Here is a 21,310-nt window from a genome sequence, read left to right as displayed (position 1 = left end):
TGATTCGGTGCGCATCGGCCCACATACGTCGGAGTGAACCAGATCCAAGATTTTGGTACATCGTTCGGAATACCTTGGGAAAGTAGTGCGTGACATTTTGCCTTGGATACAGACCTCGCATGTTATGTCCCCTTGTGGTTCAGTGAAGTTGATTCCTTCCATGGTTCCCTTCCGGTTAGCTCCGATCAGATCCTTAATATTTAGGTGCCCCATGCGACGGTGGGTTCTCGACCGATAGATTCTTGCTTCCTCGTAGTCGAGCTGGCGATGCAGGCGTTAGTATTTTTTGCCTTTACATAATATAATCCGTCCACTCGATTCGCGGTTAGTATGGTTTCGCCTTTGACTATTTCCGCCGAATGTTTTTCGAAAATCACGCGATAACCTTTGTCAGTGATTTTACCGACCGACATGAGGTTAGATCGTAGGTCGGGAACGTGTAAAGTGTCAGTTAGGTCAATGCTTTTTATTTTCTGGTCATGATTTATTTGAATACGTACGTTGCCGCGAGCCTTAATCTCTGTAGATGCATTATTTGCCAGGCGTAGTTTTCCTGTATCGATACCATGAATGTCGATGAAGTCGCCTCGATTTTTGCTTAAATGGGACGAACAACCGCTATCTAAACATCAAGTGATATCCTGATTAGCGTACGATGTTTGTGTCGGTTCGAGTGAGTCCTTGTCTCCATTTACCGCGTCGGGCACGCCGTAGAATAAATGGTGCTCGGCGCTTTGCGCGTTTTGTTCCGTCTTTTCGCGATTCTGTTGACATTCGGATCCTTTGTGACCAATCTTTTTACACCGATAACACTTTAATTTTACTGTGTTCGAACTGTCTTTAACTGGAAATCCGCTTTTCTTTTTGTGCGTTCTGCTCGGTTTGCCATTGTGTTTGTTTGCGACCATTGTGTTCGAGATGTCTCCTTGCGTATCGTGTTTTCGTGCGTCGCTTTCCTCGATGATTTTGACTCGTAAAGTCTCCGGGCTGGGCAACTCATCTCTGGACTCTATCGCACGACAAAAGTTATCGAACGTGGACGGAAGACTGTATAACAATAAAATTGCGAGAAGATCTGCATTTATTTCCACTTCCATTTCGGCTAGCTTGTCGACCGCGTCGAAGAATTTTCGCAAGTGTTCGCGCACGTCGTCGTTCTGCATCCGTGGGGATCAATTGCTTCAATAACGTGGCCTTTTGCGCGAGTCCTTTTGATTGATAAATCTCTTCAAGACGTTGCCACACGTCTCAGGAAGTTTCGCATCCCTTAATTTGTTTAAGCTCAGTGGAGCTTATCGATAAAATAATGTCGGATCTAGCTTTCCGGTCGTTAATCATCCAGACATCGTGTGCTGCTCTGCTTGTGTTGTCGTTTGGTAAAACCTCCGGTTTGGTCTTTGTACCCGAGACATAACCCCAAGCGTCGTTCTTTATCAATAGCGCTTCCATGTGCATCTTCCAGGTATCGTAATTTTCTCGATTGAGAGCATCTATCCTTGTAATATGGCCATTTTTGCTTTCCTCGATTCGATCGAGCTCACGGAAAGAAAAGAAAGGATGACTGTTCGAAGATTGCGCGGTGCGCTGGGTGAATATTTCGCTTCGACTTCCTTGATTGTTCGATTAATCTCCTGGGCCTATAACCTGTTGAGGGCGTGTGGAATAACAACGAGTAGCAGTGATATCTGAACAGACAAACTTGCGTATATTTTATCTGTTAAGAGTACACGACGATGTTGTTGAATAATAAGGAAAGCTATAGTGCTGCCACATGTAAGTAAGTAAAGTAACTAAGAAAAGACTCCAGCTGTGGCTCTAGGGATAATGATACCGCGAGATTCAAATCTCCAACAGAACCTTTCCGATTGGGATGAGTTGTTGTAGGTGATATTGTTATATCTAGAGATTATTATTTATTAAGGTCCTACTATTGGGTTATTTAATTTTATGGTAAAAATGCCAAATAGGGGATCCAGCCTCATGACCTTGAGTAACATTTAAAAGGTTTTAGCCGTCGCTCGTTGTTCATTAAAAAGTTATTAACAAAAAAGTCGGAAATATTCATATAAGGTCAGCCCTTTCAGAAGTTAATGACCTTGACATATATAGTCAAGGTCACTGTCCTGAGTAACGTTCAAAAGGTTTTAGCCGTCGCTCGTTGTTTGTTAGAAAATTATAAACAAAAAATGTTTTATTTCGAAATGCCATAATTATTGTATTTGTTGCTTTATCTTGATATATATTTCCCATATTTTTATAATCACACACACACACACACACACCACACACACACACACACACACACACACACACACACACACACACACACACACACACACACACACACACACACACACACACACACACACACACACACACACACACACACACACACACACACACACACACACGCACACGCACACACGGGGGATGCAAGGGGGGGCCTTGGGCCCCCCACCCGTACCCACTCCGTCCACCTCGCTTCGCATGTACGTTGCAAGACAAAACAAAGTTCACATGGGTTTGCAACTTTCCACGCAAAGTGAGGTGGACGGGGTAGGTACGGAAAGAGGGGCCGTAGGCCCCCCTTACACCCCCCCGTGTGTGTGTGTGTGTTATGAAAATATTAAAAATATATATTTAATTTAGTTTAGGTTTTTTTGTTTGCATTTTTTTAACTATTGAAAACCCACATATGAGATCTTGATAGATTATCTTAATATGATTCCTTGAAACTACTTGTAAAAGTCCATCAAAATCGGAGGGGTTCCCTTCGGAACTACACCCGAAAATGTGTCCGTCTTTAAATTTCCAAAAGAAAAGAAGTTACGATAAAATTGATTAAGAAATTTTCCTCGTAAAGACTAGATGCCGGGCATCCAGCGAGCTGGTTAACAGTTTGTGAAATACATTTTGAAAAATGTATTAATTTTAAAGAAAGAAATTTATAAAGATGAGAATGGTGTAGAGAAATCTCTCCTCCTAGAAAAAGACTCGTATTACATTCTGACACAGTTCCTACATTATTTCCAAATTTACCAAAATATTTGTTTAAACCACTTATGATGATTCAACAAGATCTTGAAGTTATAAGAAAAAATGCAAAAAGAGACAAGAAGAGAAAATTGACGAATAGTTGCAAGGTGATATTATTTTAAATTTTGAAACATTTTGACAATTGTTTGAAGAAAAATTAATACAATGCACTGGAAATATGAATTTTATAATAGCAAAGTAATACTATATAAAGTAGATTTCATTGATTTACCTAAAGTTCAAGTGTGCGTCGAAATTAATAATGATTTATCAATTAAAATATTTAAAAATGATAATTTTATAGATCCTAAAGATTTAATTTACTTTCTGGATATTGATAAAAAGTAGATGGTCGCAGATACAAAATATCTTGTCAATTTATGGAAAAATGCAATATATAATATATATTTATCTTTGTGTGAATATTTATTTGCAAAAACTTAAATTATTTCTCAGCAGAGACAATAATAAATTAATAATACTAAAGAAGATATTATTAATAAATTAAATTTTACTATTGAGCAATTTGATTTGTTGTTTATGGAAAAGCACTCTTTGAAATATTCAATTGAAATGAAATTATGTTGATTTTTAATATACATACAATCTTTTAATTGCTATTCCCTTTTACAAGAAAATGCAATTCTTACATTATCTCATCCCAGAACTTTTCAACGACTATCTTTTTCATATGCATATTATTGTTGATAAGCCTAATAAAAATGAACTTTTTCTAAAATCTTTAACTAATAAACTGGATAAAAGAGAAAATATATGATCTTACAAATTGATGAAATTTATATAAAACAAAATATAGAATATAAAAATGGTTTTCTTAACGGATTTGCTCATAGTAATACATCAACTGCAGCCAAAACTGTTTTGGCATTCATGATATGTTCAGCATTTGGGTCATTTAAAGAAATTATATCACTAATTCCCGTTAATAATGTAAATAGTAACAAATTAACATCTTATACAAAATAAGTATGTAAGTTAGTTACAGCTTGTAATCTTTTAATTATGCAATAATTACTGACAATAATAGAATAAATGATTTTTAAAGAATTATCCAATTCCGCTCATAATTTTAATCATCTTTTAAACGATTTTAAAACATTTTTAACGTATAATATTGTACATTTAGTGTATATTTAAAAATATAAGAAATAATTGGCTTTATCAGAAAGATGTTGAAAAATCTTTTGTGTTTCCCTCATTCTATGAGCATGATAAAATTTTACAACTAAAATTTTCACATATAAAAGAATTATATCATAAAGAATGCAATTAATTACTTAAGTTAGCACTAAAATTGAATTTTAAAACCGTTTTTCCAAGTACTCTAGAACGGTAAAAAGTAAGTTTAGTAAATAATGTATTTCATGAAACTACACTTGCTACAATCAATCAAGAATATAGTTTTGAATCGGGAACAGCAAAATTTTTGAAAATTATATTAAAGTGGACAATAGTAAATTGTTAATAATTCTTTAAAGTCCGTTTTGCACAAAAATTTTTTGGAATCTACTTTTACTGAAAATGATGATTATATTACTTTTCTTAATGACTTCTTGTCTTAATTAACTAAATGGAAAGCTTCGACTTTAATACTGCGAATATAATATATACATGCGAAGCGAGGTGGACGAGATGTGTGCGGGAGAGGGGCCGAAGACCCCTTCTTGCACCCCCCCCCATGTGTGTGTGTGTGTGTGTGTGTGTGTGTGTGTGTGTGTGTGTGTGTGTGTGTGTGTGTGTGTGTGTGTGTGTGTGTGTGTGTGTGTGTGTGTATGTTATGAAAATATTGAAAATATATATCAAGATAAAGCAACAAATACAATAATTATGACATTTCGAAATAAAACATTTTTTGTTTATAACTTTCTAACAAACAACGAGCGACGGCTAAAGCTTTTTAAACGTTACTCAAGACAGTGACCTTGACAATATATGTCAAGGTCATTGACTTCTGAAAGGGTTGACCTTATGTGAATATTTACCATATCTTCTTCTCAGTCCGTCGTCTCTTTGACAGAGACGTGATGACTTCTCTTTTTTCATATACATGATTGCGTACGCGGATAGTACAAGTATATGTATGTGTATATATGTATATGGGACCTACAATTTTTAACGCCGGTTCCGAACGGTTAGTTTTTGTAGAGAAGTGTTCTTGGCAAGATTACTCTCGGTGGGTTGCCAGCGTCCTTCTGAGAGCGAGTATGTAATATTTTTGCTCTTACCGGGGATCGAACCCGGGACCTTTGGCTTAGTAGACCGATATGCTGTCTACTGTGCCACACATCGCCCCATTTACCATATATTTTTATATTTATAAACTTAATATGATTTTCTGTTTAAAATTTTTAAAGATATATTTTGTACGCAACACTTTTTTAGTTTTTGATATAATCTTTGAAATAATCCAAATTAAATAATTTTTGTGAGAATATTTTCTAAAATATGCAAATTAATTTTTTTTTAAATTATATTCAAAATGTTGATAAACATAACATTGCGTGTCATGGTCTTTAGAAATATTATGTTTAAACAATTATGTTGAAATACACAAAACAGTCGATACACATGTACTTAACTATATAATGAGATATTAATGAGAGAACAAATATTAAATGTTAATAAAAGAACAAAGAATATATTAGATATCAGAGTAAAAAGCGAAAATGAGACTCTACTCGACTACCCTCGACTGTTACAGAGAGTGTTCACAAAAGTAACATCTTCATATGTCGCCATCTATAACTGAGTCAGCGTCTTGAGTATTTTCTTTAATACCTCCTCTTATTCATGATGTCATCTTTAAGATTTCTATATCTTGAGATTTTTATTCATGTCAAGCCTATTGTAAACAAGTCAGCTATCTGCTGATTTAATATGTATGCAACAATTATGTTTCCGGTTTCTTGCTCTTGCATAATGCGATAGAAACATAAGCCAAAATGTTTAGTCCTTTTGTAAAACTATTAATTCTTTAGCATAGCTGTTACTGCTTGATTGTCTACTTTTAATTCAATCGCTCCTGTTTGCTTAAGACAAGAAATTCAGAAGTAACTGCAACCACAGAAGTTCTTTCAGAACTTTCGAGATAGACATGTACTTTGACGAAAGCGATGTAACTCGCTGTAGATTTAATGACCAAGCTATTGGTCCACCATAGCATAAAAATATATCCGGATGTTAATTTTCTTTGGAAATTATATAGTTTAGGAGAGGCACCTTCAATGACCTTGACTTTGACATATGTTGCCAAGGTCATCATCCTGAGTAATCTTCATATGGTTTTAGCCGTCGTTCGTTGTTTATTAAAAAGTTATAAACAAAAAAGTTTCATAAATAGGACATAATTTTTCTACATAATGTATATTTAATGAAGCGTACTTTTAATGAATCTATTTATTTAAATGTGATACGTTAAATGCGTGGGCGGGGAAGGGGCGGAACCCCTCCCTCTGCAACCTTGCCCCACAAAAAGACTAACCCAACCCAACCTATGTTATGAAATAAAATCTCAGACACAAGTTGGGTTGAGTTAGTTTTTTTGTGGGGTGGGGGTACAGGGAAAAGGGCGGAGCCCCTTCCCCACTCACGCATTTAATGTATCACATTTAAATAAATAGGTAACTATAAACTTGGCAATGAGAGCCATACGCGGATGTTAATGCGTAATTTTCTTTAGAAATTAATCCTTTCGCGAAATTTGAATCGTGCACAAGGCACATGTTTTACTTGGTGTATTTTACCAAGAAATAGATTCTCATTTTTGAGAATTCTATAACCCCTCTTTAAACCCCTAAAGAGATGTAGACGAGAAAGAATATCGGAGCGAAGTCACTGAATCGGGAATCGAACCCGAGTCTTTCACTTGCTAAGTGACTGCTCTTACCACTGAGCTCTTCAGTCCCACACCGATATCTCTCTTGTCTATTTGTTTATAAATCTAAGTATCAATAACGGAAAACGCGATTTTTTAGCCCGCATGAATTTAATAATTCGAAATAAATAAAGCTCCAATATTTAGAAACACATAACTATAAACTTGGCAATGATAGCCATACGCGGATGTTAATGCGTGAATTTCTTTAGAAATTAATCCTTTCGCAAAATTTAAATCGTGCACAAGGCACATATTTTACATGGTGTATTTTACCAAGAAATAAATTCTCATTTTTGAAAATTCTATAACCCCTCATATGTCAACATATGTCAAAGTCAAGATCATTGAAGGTGCTTTCTCTAAACTATATAATTATCTTTTTTGCTACTAGATCATCAACATAGTCGGAATCACAGTATCCAAGTAATATATCTTCTGTTTCTCTTTTATAACATAACGAGAGGTCAATCATCCCCTTGAGATATCTTATGACGTGTTTAACTGATCTCTGGTGTACTTCCGACAAATTATTCAAAAATCGAGTAAGCGTGGTAAATAATATGTCTGGCTTTTGATATCAGCGCAATATAATTCAAATTGTCCACTGCTTTTTGATAAAGAAATTTTTTTCTTATTGTCAGTAATGTTTTCTTCATTCTTTAGTTTCCAATAATTTGATAGGTTCATAATTTGATAGACTAGATTCACGGTGATGTCATTTTATAATTCTCCATTTCAATCGATATAACATTCAGGATATGTATTATTGTTGATTAATACAGATTATCTTTATTTTCCAATTACTTGATTTCTATGCCAACATAGCATGATGGCTCATGATATGTGATTTCAAATTTCCTTCTTAGGAAATAAAAACTTTCAACGATTCCTTGATTTTACAAGCTCTGAGTCTGTCGTCAATGCATACTAATTTGTTTGACCTGCTTCTTAGTTCTGTAAGAAATATCATGTATTTCGATATGTATTGTAAGCATTCTATTGGCTGTACGATCTGCGCAGTAGCGTGCGCGGTACATTTAAATTGGCATAGCCGTTACCAAGCAACTGAATAACAAGAAGGCTCATTTTCCGGAGCCGCGAGATCAAGTCTTTGATTTTAGATTGCGTGCTTGATCGGACGTTTCTATATCATTTCCACGCATATTTAATATCGAAGTCCAATATATAAAAGTTATTCTTTTAATCATATCTTCGTTAATAAAGTTAAGTGTTAAGTCACATTTGTGAGTGTGTGTTACATTTATTTAATGAAGAATTCAAGATTTAACAACTTTTATTTGTGCTGTTTATTCTCTGCTTGGATACCATCTTGACAAAATAACATCGAAGCGGCTTCATCGAGAAGCTCTCTTACAGTTCTTTATTTGTTGTAAGAGTTTGAAAATTCTTGAGCTAATCGGTCCTTTTTTTCTTTCTTTTGACAACGATTCTTTATTTGTATCGTCTATTGTTTACTCATTAAATAATTACCGAAGAGGATTTTGAAAAACCATCCGTTAAACCCTCATATTCAGAAAATGACATGGATAAAACAAATTTAAATAATGAGTCTAATGAATAGATTCCAATGAGTAGACAATAGATGATACTAATAAAGAATCGTTGTCAAAAGAAAGAAAAAGATGATGACTGATTGGTTCAAAGAATTTTCAGATACCAGCTCTTATAATACAACTCTATAATACAAGCTTTTATAATACAAGATAGAGAACTATAAACGAGGTCAAACAAATTAGTATACATTATTGCAATAAAAGTATCAATGGATCCAGTGCCATATGAAGATACAATTTCTAGAGATCTTTTGGTAATTATTCAATAAAGAGCCAGCTTCGATTTTAATAACCTTGACATATATTATTAACCCTCTATAGCCCAGTTTAACTTTCAAGACACATACTAATATATCGACATTTTATTGATGTATTTAATTTTTTACCGCAAGATGGCATACATACATCTTGTTGTATAACGTCTCCTTGGCAACTGATAACATTCTATCAACCTAAAGAATCAACTTTAACCTGTGATATCAAAGTAAATGCTTGATAAATAAGAAAAAAATCTACGTAGCTCTTGGTTTTTATATCAATAAGTTTTTATTTACTTGTTTGCATTTAAACAATAATTTTATTATTATTAATATTACCTTGTACCCATTTATTTTTCAATTTTTATTATTATTTTCATATGACATAGCTTTGTGACTTTTAAGTTACAATGAGTATAATAGTAGGATTCGGTGTATTTGCGATAACGGTTGTGTTTTCTCTGTTTTTCAGTTTTATGTACCAAACACCTAAAATATGAATAATATAGCATATAAAAATAAAAGAGCAGTAAGAATAAGAGGTATTAGCGGTAATAGGTCTGAGGATTTTTTATTAGAATCTGATTTGAACGAAGGTTAGCTAATAGTATTTACTCTATAATATAACACATAAATATTATTGACAGCGACTATAAATTTAATGGCTGTGAATCATCATCAGATGAGGAAAATTTAACTCACAAAAAATTTCTTGGCAATCAGTATCCCATACGAAAAATAGTTCTCATCTTTCTTGGAAAGGAAATTGTCCTAAAGCCGTGAAGCACTCTACTCTTATGACCTATTTTCGAAAATTATTTGATGACGAAATTATAAGTAATAAGTTGACTATATACCAATACATAGGCAGTGTAATATGATCCAAAACCTATAGGAGTTTCATTTAAAGAAATAGAACAATTCTTTGGTTGTTGGTTCTTATGTCTATAAATAGGTTACCAAGTTCTGAAATGTTTTGGAAATCGGAGACGAGAGTATCTGTTGCGAATGCGATGAGACGTGCGCGATGGGAAGAAATAAAATCTAAACTACATATTAGTAGTAATTTAAAGGCTAACACAAATAATTCAGAGGGTGTGGACAAATTACAAAAAATTAGACCTCTCGACAAATTAATTAAAAATTTCAATCGTATTTCGATGGGTGAACACCCCTGCGTTGATGAACAATCAACTAATCAGGGTTGAGAAATAACGCGTTACTTGTAACGCCGTTATCGTTATAGTTACTTTTTTTGGTAACAAAATGATAATGGCGTTACTATTTTTTTTCTATACCTGCAGCGGTAACATAGTTACATTCTTTTAGTAACGGTAATGAATTTAACAGTTACTTTTATCTTTACTTTTTATATATGGAACTTATTTATGACATATTATACTTTCTATTTTTGTATATTCAATCTTCAGTTATCAACAAATATTCATATAGGTCATCTAACATCTTTGTAAGCGCGTTGACTATAGTTATAAATTTTATGCAAACCAAAAATTTTTTATTTATACTTTTGAATGTTTTAAAATGTTTTCCTTACTATTTATAGTTTTAGTAAAATAAAAAATTTTTTTAAATTTATTGATATTTTAATAATATTTTAATTATTAATTTTTTAAATAAAATATATTATAAAGGTATATTTTTTATTTAATTTTTCATCTTGTTTTAACATTAAAAAGGTAACGAAAAAAGTAACGAATAGTTATTTTTTAAATAACGAGAACGATAACTAGTTACTTTTGATAATAAGTAACGAATAACGGTAACTAGTTACTATTTTGACGCGGTAACGAGTAACGGTAACTAGTTACTTTTTAAAAGTAACTTTCCCATCTCTGCAAATAATACCATTTAAAGCAAGCATAGGCTAAAACAGTACATGCAGAAAAAACCCAAAAAATGGAGCTACAATGTTTTTATTGTGCGATTTATCTGAAATTATTTACAATTTTGAAATTTATACCGGCAAAGTAATCAGCAATTAGCTTATGTAAAAATTAGTGGAAGTGTAATGCTAAGATTATAAAAAATTGTATTCAGACAAGTGTTTCATAAAATTTACTTCAACAATTAGTTTTTTCAAGCATCTTCCTACTGATTAAATTAGAAAAAATGGGAATTCAGGGTATTGGGGCTGTGTGGCCAAACAAACTAAAAAATTGTGAGTTTTCTTCAGATAAAGTAATGAAAAATCAAGACAGAGGAAGTTACGAAGAACTTTCTACATATGTGAAAGGCGTCACTATAAAAGCAATTAAGTGGTACGACAACGTTCATTTACTCAGCACATTTTGTGAAGCTGAGCCAATAGACGTAGTGAAGAGATGAGACAAAGAATGCAAAAAATCATTGACGTGGAACGTTCAATTTTTTCTCGTCTACATCTCTTTAGGGGGATAAAGAGGGGTTATAGAATTCTCAAAAATGAGAATCTATTTCTTGGTAAAATACACCAAGTAAAATTTGTACTCTGTACACGTTTCAATTTTCGCGGAAAGAATTAATTTCTAAAGAAATTTACGCATTAACATCCGCGCTCTTATTAACATAGCTCTTATTCGTCAAGTTAATAGTTTGTAAAATCAATAATCTCACAGAGAAAGGTAATAGGAGCCAGCGCAGGATGTGAGGGCACAAATAAATACGGGTGAGATTTGTGATGGATTTTTTCTTACTTCATATTGTTTTTCTTTCAATTTAGCCATTATAACGTTATATATAGAAGTACATTTGAGCACACATTCGGTACTTTTATTTATAAAGTTTAGAGTCAGCAAGATAATTATTACACGTCTGCGTACTTTTAAGTATTTTAATGTGTTATATAATTATACAGGGTGTTCCCAGGTTAAACGGCCAAATTTGAAATATGAATTTAGGACCTCAAAGTAAAAAAAAATTTCCTCTAGAAGTATGCTTGCAAACGCTTCCTTCAAGAGATATTGACTTCTTAAGTTACAGAACTATAGGAATGGATAATGTCGAAATAATGTAGGTTTATTCTCTCTATTACTTTATTATAATTTACTTATTAAATATTTTGTTCAAAATGATAGCCTCCAACTCAGAGACAAGCATTGCCTATCGATAAGAAAACGAGTAGCTAACTAGCATTGTGCGTCCGTAATTTCTTCGTACTTTTACATTAGCCTCCGTTGTAATAATTGAAGGTCATTAATAGGCACTTCATATACTCTTTGCTTGAGAATACCTTAAAAAATCCAATAATGTTAAATCCGGTAAATCATCCATGTTCATGTGACCAAGCTACAAGCTCAGCACGACCGATCCATTTTTCGGGAAAATGAATATTAAGTCATTGTCGAGGACCTTTACCATAACGAGGAGTTTTTTTTGCAAGAAAACAAAAGCCAATCAATGACCTTCTATCTTCAAAAAAAACAGAAACATTTAAACCACAAGTTTGGTCGTTTAACCCGGGAACGCTTTGTATATTCTTACATTGTATTGTTGAAGATGATCCGAAGATAGATCGAAACGTTCAAATAAATTTATTTACAAAAAATTGAGTTTTTATTTGCGCCCTTATACCTTGCGCTGGCTCCTATTGTCTTTCTCCGTGCCGTTATTAATACACGAAGTCTTATTTTCTCGTTCTGCGATTCCATTACATTGCTTATCATTTGATGATGATCTGTGAATAATGCCTAAGAACTTAAGAATTTTTTTTACATTTTTATTTACATACTCAGTTGCATTTTCAGAGAAATTGTTTTTTTCCTTTTTTTTTTCTGTATCAATAAAGGACTGTTTCACTATGCTTAATATTTCAACTTTTGTTTTCATAAAGAAAACTCTGCGATAGCCAGATAACTTCATCTCATTGTTAGAAAATGCGGTAAGTATTGATATTAATGGATCCAGTCCCAATGACCTTGACATATATATATGTCAATTTTCATTTTGAATATCATTATACTCATGCATTTAATGCACCACATATAAATAAATAGATACGTTAAAATGCGCTTTTTCAAATGTATATGGTACCAACAGTTGTATATAATTCGTAAAAATTCTTATGTTTATAATTTTTTAATAAACAACGACTGATGGCTAAAATCTTTTGTTACTCAGGATCATGCCCTTGACGCATATATCATATGATCCTGAGTAACAAAAGATTTTAGCCATCAGTCGTTGTTTATTAAAAAATTATAAACATAAGAATTTTTACGAATTATATACAACTGTTGGTACCATATACATTTGAAAAAGCGCATTTTAACGTATCTATTTATTTATATGTGGTGCATTAAATGCATGAGTATAATAATATTCAAAATGAAAATTGTATACACCAAACAATAAATCATTCTGAAATGTTGACCCTAATACTGGAGTTTATACTCAAAATATAGAAAGACTGTATTAATATTCCACGTTTTGATACTCGGAAAGATATAACTATAAACATATATTTCTGAATTTTTGTTTAAAAGACTTTATTCTTTTCATAAACAAATTGATATTTCCTTTGATATTATGCAACAACTGTATCTAGTAAACAGTAATTAACTTATTATATTATATTATATTATTCTTTACATTTAAGTAAATATATCTGTTAAAAAAATAAATATGATTAGCAAATTCATTTATTTAAACATACATTGCACGTGTGAGCGGAAAAGGAGCTTCCTCCCTCCTTTTACAACCCCTCCCCAAAAAGAATAACTCAACCTGTGTCTGAGGCATGACATAGATTTTGCTTTGTAACACAGATTGGGTTGGGTTACTTTTTTTCGGGCCGGAGTGTGTAGGGAGAGGTGCGAAGCCCTTTTCTGTCCATGCATTCAATGTGTCTCATTTAAATAAATAGATCCATTAAAAGTACGCTTCATTAAATATACATGATATTAGAAATTATAAAACTTTTTTTGATAATAACTTTTTAATAAATAATAACTGACGGCTAAAATCTTTTGGATGTTACTCAAGGTCATGATAACATATGTCAAGGTCATTGGGGTTGGGTCCGTCAATGTCAATATTTACCTAAAAGTTATTTTAAGATCTTTTGTGAAATCATTCTTCATCATAGCTTGTATCATTTTATCACTTACATGTCCCAATCGTTAATATCACAATCTAATTGATTGTGCTATTTTTGCAAAAATCGATTTGAATAGAATAAGAAACATATGGAGTTCTTTTTTTCAAGTCTTTCTGCATGTGTCCTTTTATTACACTTATTGCACCCTGGAACTTCTTGTGTACTGCTTTCTTTGTTTGATTATTTATTGATTTTTGTAGAGTTTTAAATGCTTCATGTGATGTCTTGTCTGAGCATTCAGCAATGCTTCTTTCCACGTTCGTGAATTTTTCTAGAAAAGATTGTGATACATCCTCTGACTAATTTGTGATTAATTTGTTAATTGATAAAATTATCAAATTCTTTGATAGATAGCCAAAAAGAATTTTTGCCATTATGAGTTTTTCGTTGAAAAAGTGATGGCAAAGGCCCATTTTTTGGACCTCGAATTTCAAACTTTTTTTCAAGCCAAATAGTATTGTTAGATGAAACATTAATCCCAGTAAAATTTTAAGATGAGCATAGGCACCGTTCCGGAGAAACAAGGGGATGAAAGTGATGATTTCCAGTCAGGGTGTATTGCATAAGGAAGAATGCGTGCCTGAAGTTCACGTAATGAGGGTATTTTCTGTCGAATGGATCATCTACGATTCATTGTTCAGAGAATGAACAATCTACTATTCACCGCTATTTCATTTATGGGGATGGTGCTTTATAAAGCATTTTGAAAATACGTTCCCTATTAATCACTGACCAAGTCTTTAAAGCAATTTAATTACCGAGGAAATACTCAAATTGAAAGATAGAGTCCATTTGCCATCACTCTTTCTTCCAAAATCTTCTGATTCTAAGCTTCGATTCAACAAACAATAACTTTAAGCCCCGCTATAAATGTATCAATACTCCCATACTATCTGGTTTCTATGTGTTACGTCCTGACGGCTCCATGTTTCTTCCTACCACGTAAGACTAAATGATAATCATCTGATTAGTGATAATGAATAGTCGTTCGATAAACGGACCGCTCTTGCCACATAATATTCTAAATACTTGAACGCGATGTCGAAACAAATACAGAAAGGGTCAATAATGAGATACTATTATTGTTATGGCTTTTGCTCCCACATAAGATGAAATGATAATAATCCGATTGGTGATAACTAAAAATCGCTCAATAAATGCACCGTTCTTACCACATAATATTTTAATACTTGAACGCGATGTCGAAGCAAATACAGAAAGGGATGATAATGAGACTATCAAACTTTTCTGTTATCAAAACCAAACAACAAACACAGTTCACAGATAGAACAATCAACAGAGATCGTAGAGAATAACATGACTCAGAATCACATGAGCCATAATCTTGCTCCAAGAAAGCATATAAAAAGGGAGACTTTCGGGAACGAAGCAGTCACCCGTCAGCAGTCACCAGTCACCAGTCACCAGTCATCATTCATAATTCACAAGTTACTCAGTGGAAGTCATCCAGTGAAAATCAATCGCTCAGCTAGTGAAAACCTGTCAGTGAACAACCCCAGACAAACGCTGGGACGGCGACACTCCGACTTCAATACGATTACGGAGGATTTCGCAATCATAACTTCCGGGTTTGAGAACCTAACCAGTGGTCGCTAATAACAAATTTGTTGAACCCTAATCACAACATTTATGAATTTCTCACTCAATTCACGGCTAAAGTCAACAAAACCAAAGCTTCAACCTCCATTAGCTCACCCTCTCGAACGGCCACAGCAGACTGACTCTTCCTGCTAATTCTCCAAAGCTCTAAGATCCAGCCAAAGTATTCTAAAGATAAACTCAAGTCGCCATTTTTCACGACCGTATCAAGAACGTCGGCCAGACGAAGCGTACTGCCCACTAAACACAGATAGCATTTTTAATGAATTTAAATCCACTCCTTAACACACTTTCACACTTACTTTACACACTTCTTTATTTTGCATTCCCTTTTTTTTTATTTTAATAAGATCATTGTAAACTTCTAATCAAAATTTAAAATTTAATAGTATGGGATAATAAAAATAAATGTAAATTTAATGTTAATAAATAGTTTGACTGTATTTAAAACACAGTTTTTATACAGAACTAACAAATCGTCGTCGCTCGTCACAATTATTTCGCTAACGTTTGCGTATATCATCCAACGTCTTCTATTTGTTCGATCCATAGACATAGTAAGTATAGACTGCGCGTTAGGAAACAGGAGATGTACCAAAAATAGAAAGAGACAACATGCTTTGTGCACTTATTCTGTCCTTGTTTCTCAGTACCTAGAGTGGGGTTAAAATTCAACATGGCCGTATCATTTGACATGTTTTTATTATTATGTAAATGTAAAAAAGTTATAAACAAAATTAAAATTTAATTATTTTTTGTAAATGTGTACCTTTTTTCAGAATTTTCTTTTGATGTAATATTAAAAATCTGCCTACGTTCTGAAATTTCCGCTACATTCTTTCTCCTATCGTTCTTTCCCCTTCATTCGCTTTATTCCCACTCTTTTTTATTCTACCAATCAACGACCACTCGCTTTTCTCCCACCACCTTTCTAGACAAGGATAGAATAGATATTCAACAGCATCTGTTTCTTTTCATTTTTGGTACACGATTTTACAATGGAAAATATAAGAAATGCGCAGTCTATACTTTTACTATGCCTATGGTTCGATCGGTATCTTTTTGTCTCGCGATTAACCTCTCGCTCGTCAACAATAATATACGCGAAGAAAAGAAGAGAAAGAATACAACACACGCAAATTTGAAATATAACTGAAGCTAACATAACGCGGATTATTACTAAATTATTATTAGACTTTATTATTATTATTAGATCCCCACAATAGTAGAGTCTATCTCCCTTCTCTTATCGAATCATTTATTTCTATAAATTATTTTTTTATTATTCAAGAATGTCTACGTTAACCACGCACTTAAAGTGTGCTGGTTGTGACATATGTTTCTAAGAAAACTAAAAGGTAAAAAATTGATATGTAATGAGGCGAAGCAAATGCATTTGCTCGTTTATTTCAATGAACTATAATTGTCAACGACATTATATGTAGTAAATGTCGACTTTCTATTTATAGAAAACAGAAACCTGAATCAGTTTTCTAAATGGGAATTTCAACATATTTGATTTCAGAAATAATTTTCTTCGATTTGAATTGAATATCGAATGTTGGATCATTAGAAGTCGATTCAAAAGACGAAAGACCACTTTCAATTTTGCGTCGCCTATTATCTGAATCTGTCGCTTGATTAAAGATAATATCTGTTTCTCTAAAAATAATTTGTAAATGTTACATTCAAGTTAAGAGTTCTTGTATCTTATAAACAATATTTCTTTCAAAAATATGTTTTACCTAGGAAGAACAAATCCCAAATTTATTGTATCGTCTACTAAAATCGGAATCACGACATGATGAAGAATGGCCCTTTTTAAGTATAGTGTAACATTATTAGGAACTGCAATGAATTAGTAACTGAAATGAAGAAATACACAACTAATGAGTTCTACGTTCAAAATTATTATCAAAATTATGTTAGAATAAAAAAAAATTAATATTTAACAGCAAAAGTGTTAGTAAAACAATAAATCGCAGAAGAAAGAGACGTATCCGATTTTTAATGCGTCGATTTTAATGCATAGATGTATGTTTTTTTTTTAATAAAGAAGAGACGCAGAAAGAAACAATAGAATTCAGAGTGATCAAATCGCCAGTAGAGAGAGCTCAATTCACTCGACGTTGCTGGAGCCGTCTGCGCAGCACTGTACATGATACAGCGCGGCGTTGCGTTTATGAATTTTATTTTTTTTAACCATGTTGCACCACTTTGATCTATTTGGCAAAAATATATGTAAAAATAGATGGTTCAAAAATGTTTTTGTAAAAATATAGTAGGTGTCACTCAAAAATATCCCTCTAAAAAAATTTAAAAAGAATTTAAAAAATTGTTTAACTAATTTTTTTTGTCAGAAAAACTTTTTAATTTTTTTGAACAATTGTTTCATTGATCTCCACAATATATATTTTTTTCGTGAAAATTGGTTTAGTCGTTTTAAAAAAAAAATTCTTTTTTTATTGTTCCCCTCTTCATAACTCTCACAAAAATGCTATTTTGAGGTAAACGTTTGCCATAATTTTATATTACATTGGTGTCAATTTATGACACCATTTTGGACCTGATACGTGCGGGGGCAGATTTGCCTACCTTATCCGGCCATACCCTTTATGTAATACTAAAAAATTCAATTTTCTCCGTGACTTTTAACACCTCTATCGGTTGAAAGATCGCATTTGGTTCTATCCCATGTAATAAGGATTAACTTCCTTTACCAAAAAGGATCGTTCGAACGAATATCTAAAATAACGAGTAATAGCGATATTTATTATCGTTGACTTGTTTTTGGACCTGATAATTCGTTTGACTTGAGACCTACACCTTGATCCGTATGGTTTCGAGAGCCTTTTAACTCATCCTTCCCGAGTCTGGACGTAACAGTAGTAAGTCAACTCTTAATAATTTATAATAGTTTATCTCCTTTACTCTCGATCATCGTACTCCTATATACCCTAATTATCGCAAAGTAGCTAAAGGTAAAACTCGAGTCGCCATTTTCCACAACTCAATCGAGAGCGTCGGTCAGACAAAGCGTGTCGTCCACTAAACGTTGATAGCATTTTCAGTGAATTTAAATCCACTCCTTAACACACTTACATATTTCTTTATTTTGCATTCGTTTTTTTTCTATTTTAATAAAATCATTGTAAACTTCCAATCAGAATTAAAAATTTAACAGTCCCACTCTCTTTTCTATTCTGATTGACATCCTCCGCACTAATGTAACACCCGCGATTAAAACACACACATACTGACTAATTATTATAATTATAATTAAATGTATATTTAACCGAATTATAAAAATCTATGTACATATGTAATAAATTACCATGAATAAATTTGTAACATTTTAAAAGGCATTCACTTCTGATTTCTTTCTCATACCAACCGATAAGATCGCACTTGGTGCGATCCTATCCCGTGTAATAAGGATTATATCCTTTACCAAAAAGGACCATTTGAACGAATGTCCGAAATAACAGATAAGAGCGATATTAATTATCGTTGACCTATTTTTCGAGCCTGACCGTTTGTTCGACTCGAGACGTACATCCTGACTTGTACGCTCTTGAGAGCAGTCTGTTTTGCTCTTCCTTCTGACTCATCCTTTCCCGAGTTTGGACGTAACACATGTATAAACAAAGAATTCACGTAACAATTTACCTAACAAAACGTTTAACGTTGTTGATTCATAGATAGCTATCCGCTTCATAATATCCACTAATGATTCGCAATCACATATTTGATCTAATATTCTTTAATGTTGACCGAATGATCGAAGGAGGTTTACTGTCTCTTGCTTCCCAAACTTCTATTTTCTTCTTATTACAACAATATCATCGGTGTTATCTATTTCTTGTAGTGCCACTGACGATTCCTCATATTCGATGACTTTCGAAAGCGTCTCGAATTTCAATCTTTCAACAATTGTACATTACCATTGAAAGTTTTATCATTCGAATATCTTGACTAAAACTTTTATCAGCCGTTATTTTTTTTAATCCCTTGACTGGCGAGCTGAATTTCAGGAAAGTGCTTAAATTGAAAATTTATAAAAAATGGATTTTTAAAAATTAAGCAATGTCATTAAAATTTTGTGTGTAAAAGTTTTTGAGGTCACCGTTTACGAATATAAAATCAAAATTTTTCAAAGGACCTCGCACAAACCTTATGGAAAACCGGTCTCGGTGGATTTGGCTGAAACTTTGGAAATTTGTAGTTTACGTGATCCTGATGAAAAGTTTTCATTGCACCAACTTGATTCATTGAGCCGTTTGAGCTCTAGGGACCGTCGAAAGTATGAAATAGGCCGCCATCATGTAGACAACCAGCAGTTAATTCCTCCCTCCCCTATCCCTCCCCTCTCCTCCCCTCCCCTGTTCCCACTCCTCTTTCTATCTTCTCCTCCCCTCCCTTTCCCCTCTCTCCTCTTCATCTATTATTTTTTATTTTACGTTGGTTTGCTTTATTTTACGTTATTTTACGCTCCTTCTTAGAACCATTCTCGCTTTCTCTCAACATCCCTATGAAATTCATTCCAGAGGATCGCAGCGTCATTGTTTCGACTGTCTCAGAAATACGGACCTTGAATATCGAGTATGTAGCCATCAGGTGTGACTATCAGCACAGGTTTGAGTAAATGTTGTCCCTTAAGACAAAATGACTGTCGGGGAGTACCGCCGGCAGTTACCCAATGTGCATCACGGGGAGGTTGCGCGATCGGAATTGCACATCATGTGACTCTGAAAAGAGCCGTTTGTATGAATGTGTGTGTGTGTGTGTCAGAAAAGATAAGGACCCTACGATTCGTCACTCTCGTAGTATTTAACGACTCCAAACCCTCTTTTTTGTGCGTGTGCGTATGCGTGTGCGTGTGTGTAGAACAATGAAGTAATGTTCAAACGTCAATAACATCTGGTACATTATCAGGATTTTCTTGCGGTGGCCTATTTGCTGCATCGCATATAGTATGAAGGAGCCTCGATGACGGGTACCGAATGTGTTGTTCATGGCGTGCATATCCAATTAACCATAAAACACTCGCAATATGTGCACATGTACCCAAAGTTCGAGCACCGGATTTGCAAGTGCAGTAGTAACCTTGGATGGGTGGGTCGCTCTGAACATTCATCTCGTCATCCATATCATGATCGTCTGTCGGTCGGTAAGATATCCATAATTGGTATTTCACTGCATTGCGAAATCGAGAGTACACTCTAATTCTTATTAAACCAGGTAGTGGTATCCTCTGTACGTCCCTTAACATTTCAAGCTGGAATTCTTCCGACTCCTCTCTTTGTAGCTTGTCCTGTATATACGATGGTGCCAAATGGATTTGGTAGATGCCAACAATAAGATCCCTCAGAAAATGTAAGTCCAAAATTGGAAAATCGAGAACATGTTGGACATTCAAGCGTACCCATCTCTAAGCGTTACGAGTGTTCAGATGTTCAGCCTCCACAAGTGCTTGGACAACATTCACTTCATTTGCTTTCTCCAATAATTGACGAGCCAACTCCCTATTAGCTCTTTCCATTTGAACGGCAGGATGATACCTATTGATTATTGCACCGGCAATACGGTAAAAATCACCCAAATTAGGAAGATGAGGAGTCGGTATTGTCTGCTGGAAGAATTTAAAGATAGATTTGATGTGGCCATTCCTGGCCTCTACGATCCATCTCGTCTTAGTGATTATCCGTGAATCATTAGCTTCATCTGTAGAGAGTTGACTTTGTCGTGGTTTGAGAAGTGCTGGCATCCTCCACCGAATCCCAAGGCGAGTGAGTAGCTCTGTAGCATCCCGATATCCTCTATCTACTAT

At 33.8% G+C, this 21,310-nt stretch overlaps 2 protein-coding genes across 13 annotated transcripts in view; both read right to left on the bottom strand.

Moving 5' to 3' along the window:
* Positions 1–21,310, bottom strand: part of LOC140668221 (glutamate-gated chloride channel-like) — a 185,448-nt gene that overhangs the window by 78,794 nt on the left and 85,344 nt on the right. The window lies entirely within an intron of this gene.
* LOC140667724 (uncharacterized) lies at positions 630–1,163 on the bottom strand. Its single transcript, XM_072895889.1, has one exon. It carries the CDS (start codon positions 1,161–1,163, stop codon positions 630–632), a length of 534 nt encoding a protein of 177 aa, XP_072751990.1.

This window comes from Anoplolepis gracilipes, chromosome 7 (genome assembly GCF_047496725.1).
Source record: "Anoplolepis gracilipes chromosome 7, ASM4749672v1, whole genome shotgun sequence".
In the NCBI taxonomy this organism is placed as follows: domain Eukaryota; kingdom Metazoa; phylum Arthropoda; class Insecta; order Hymenoptera; family Formicidae; genus Anoplolepis; species Anoplolepis gracilipes.
Note: the sequence above shows the minus strand (reverse complement) of the source record. Positions and strands in the feature narration are given on the sequence as shown.

What these genes read in the sequence shown, in the direction of transcription:
- LOC140667724 (XM_072895889.1), bottom strand. Translation starts at nt 1,163, where the DNA reads ATGCAGAACGACGACGTGCGCGAACACTTGCGAAAATTCTTCGACGCG.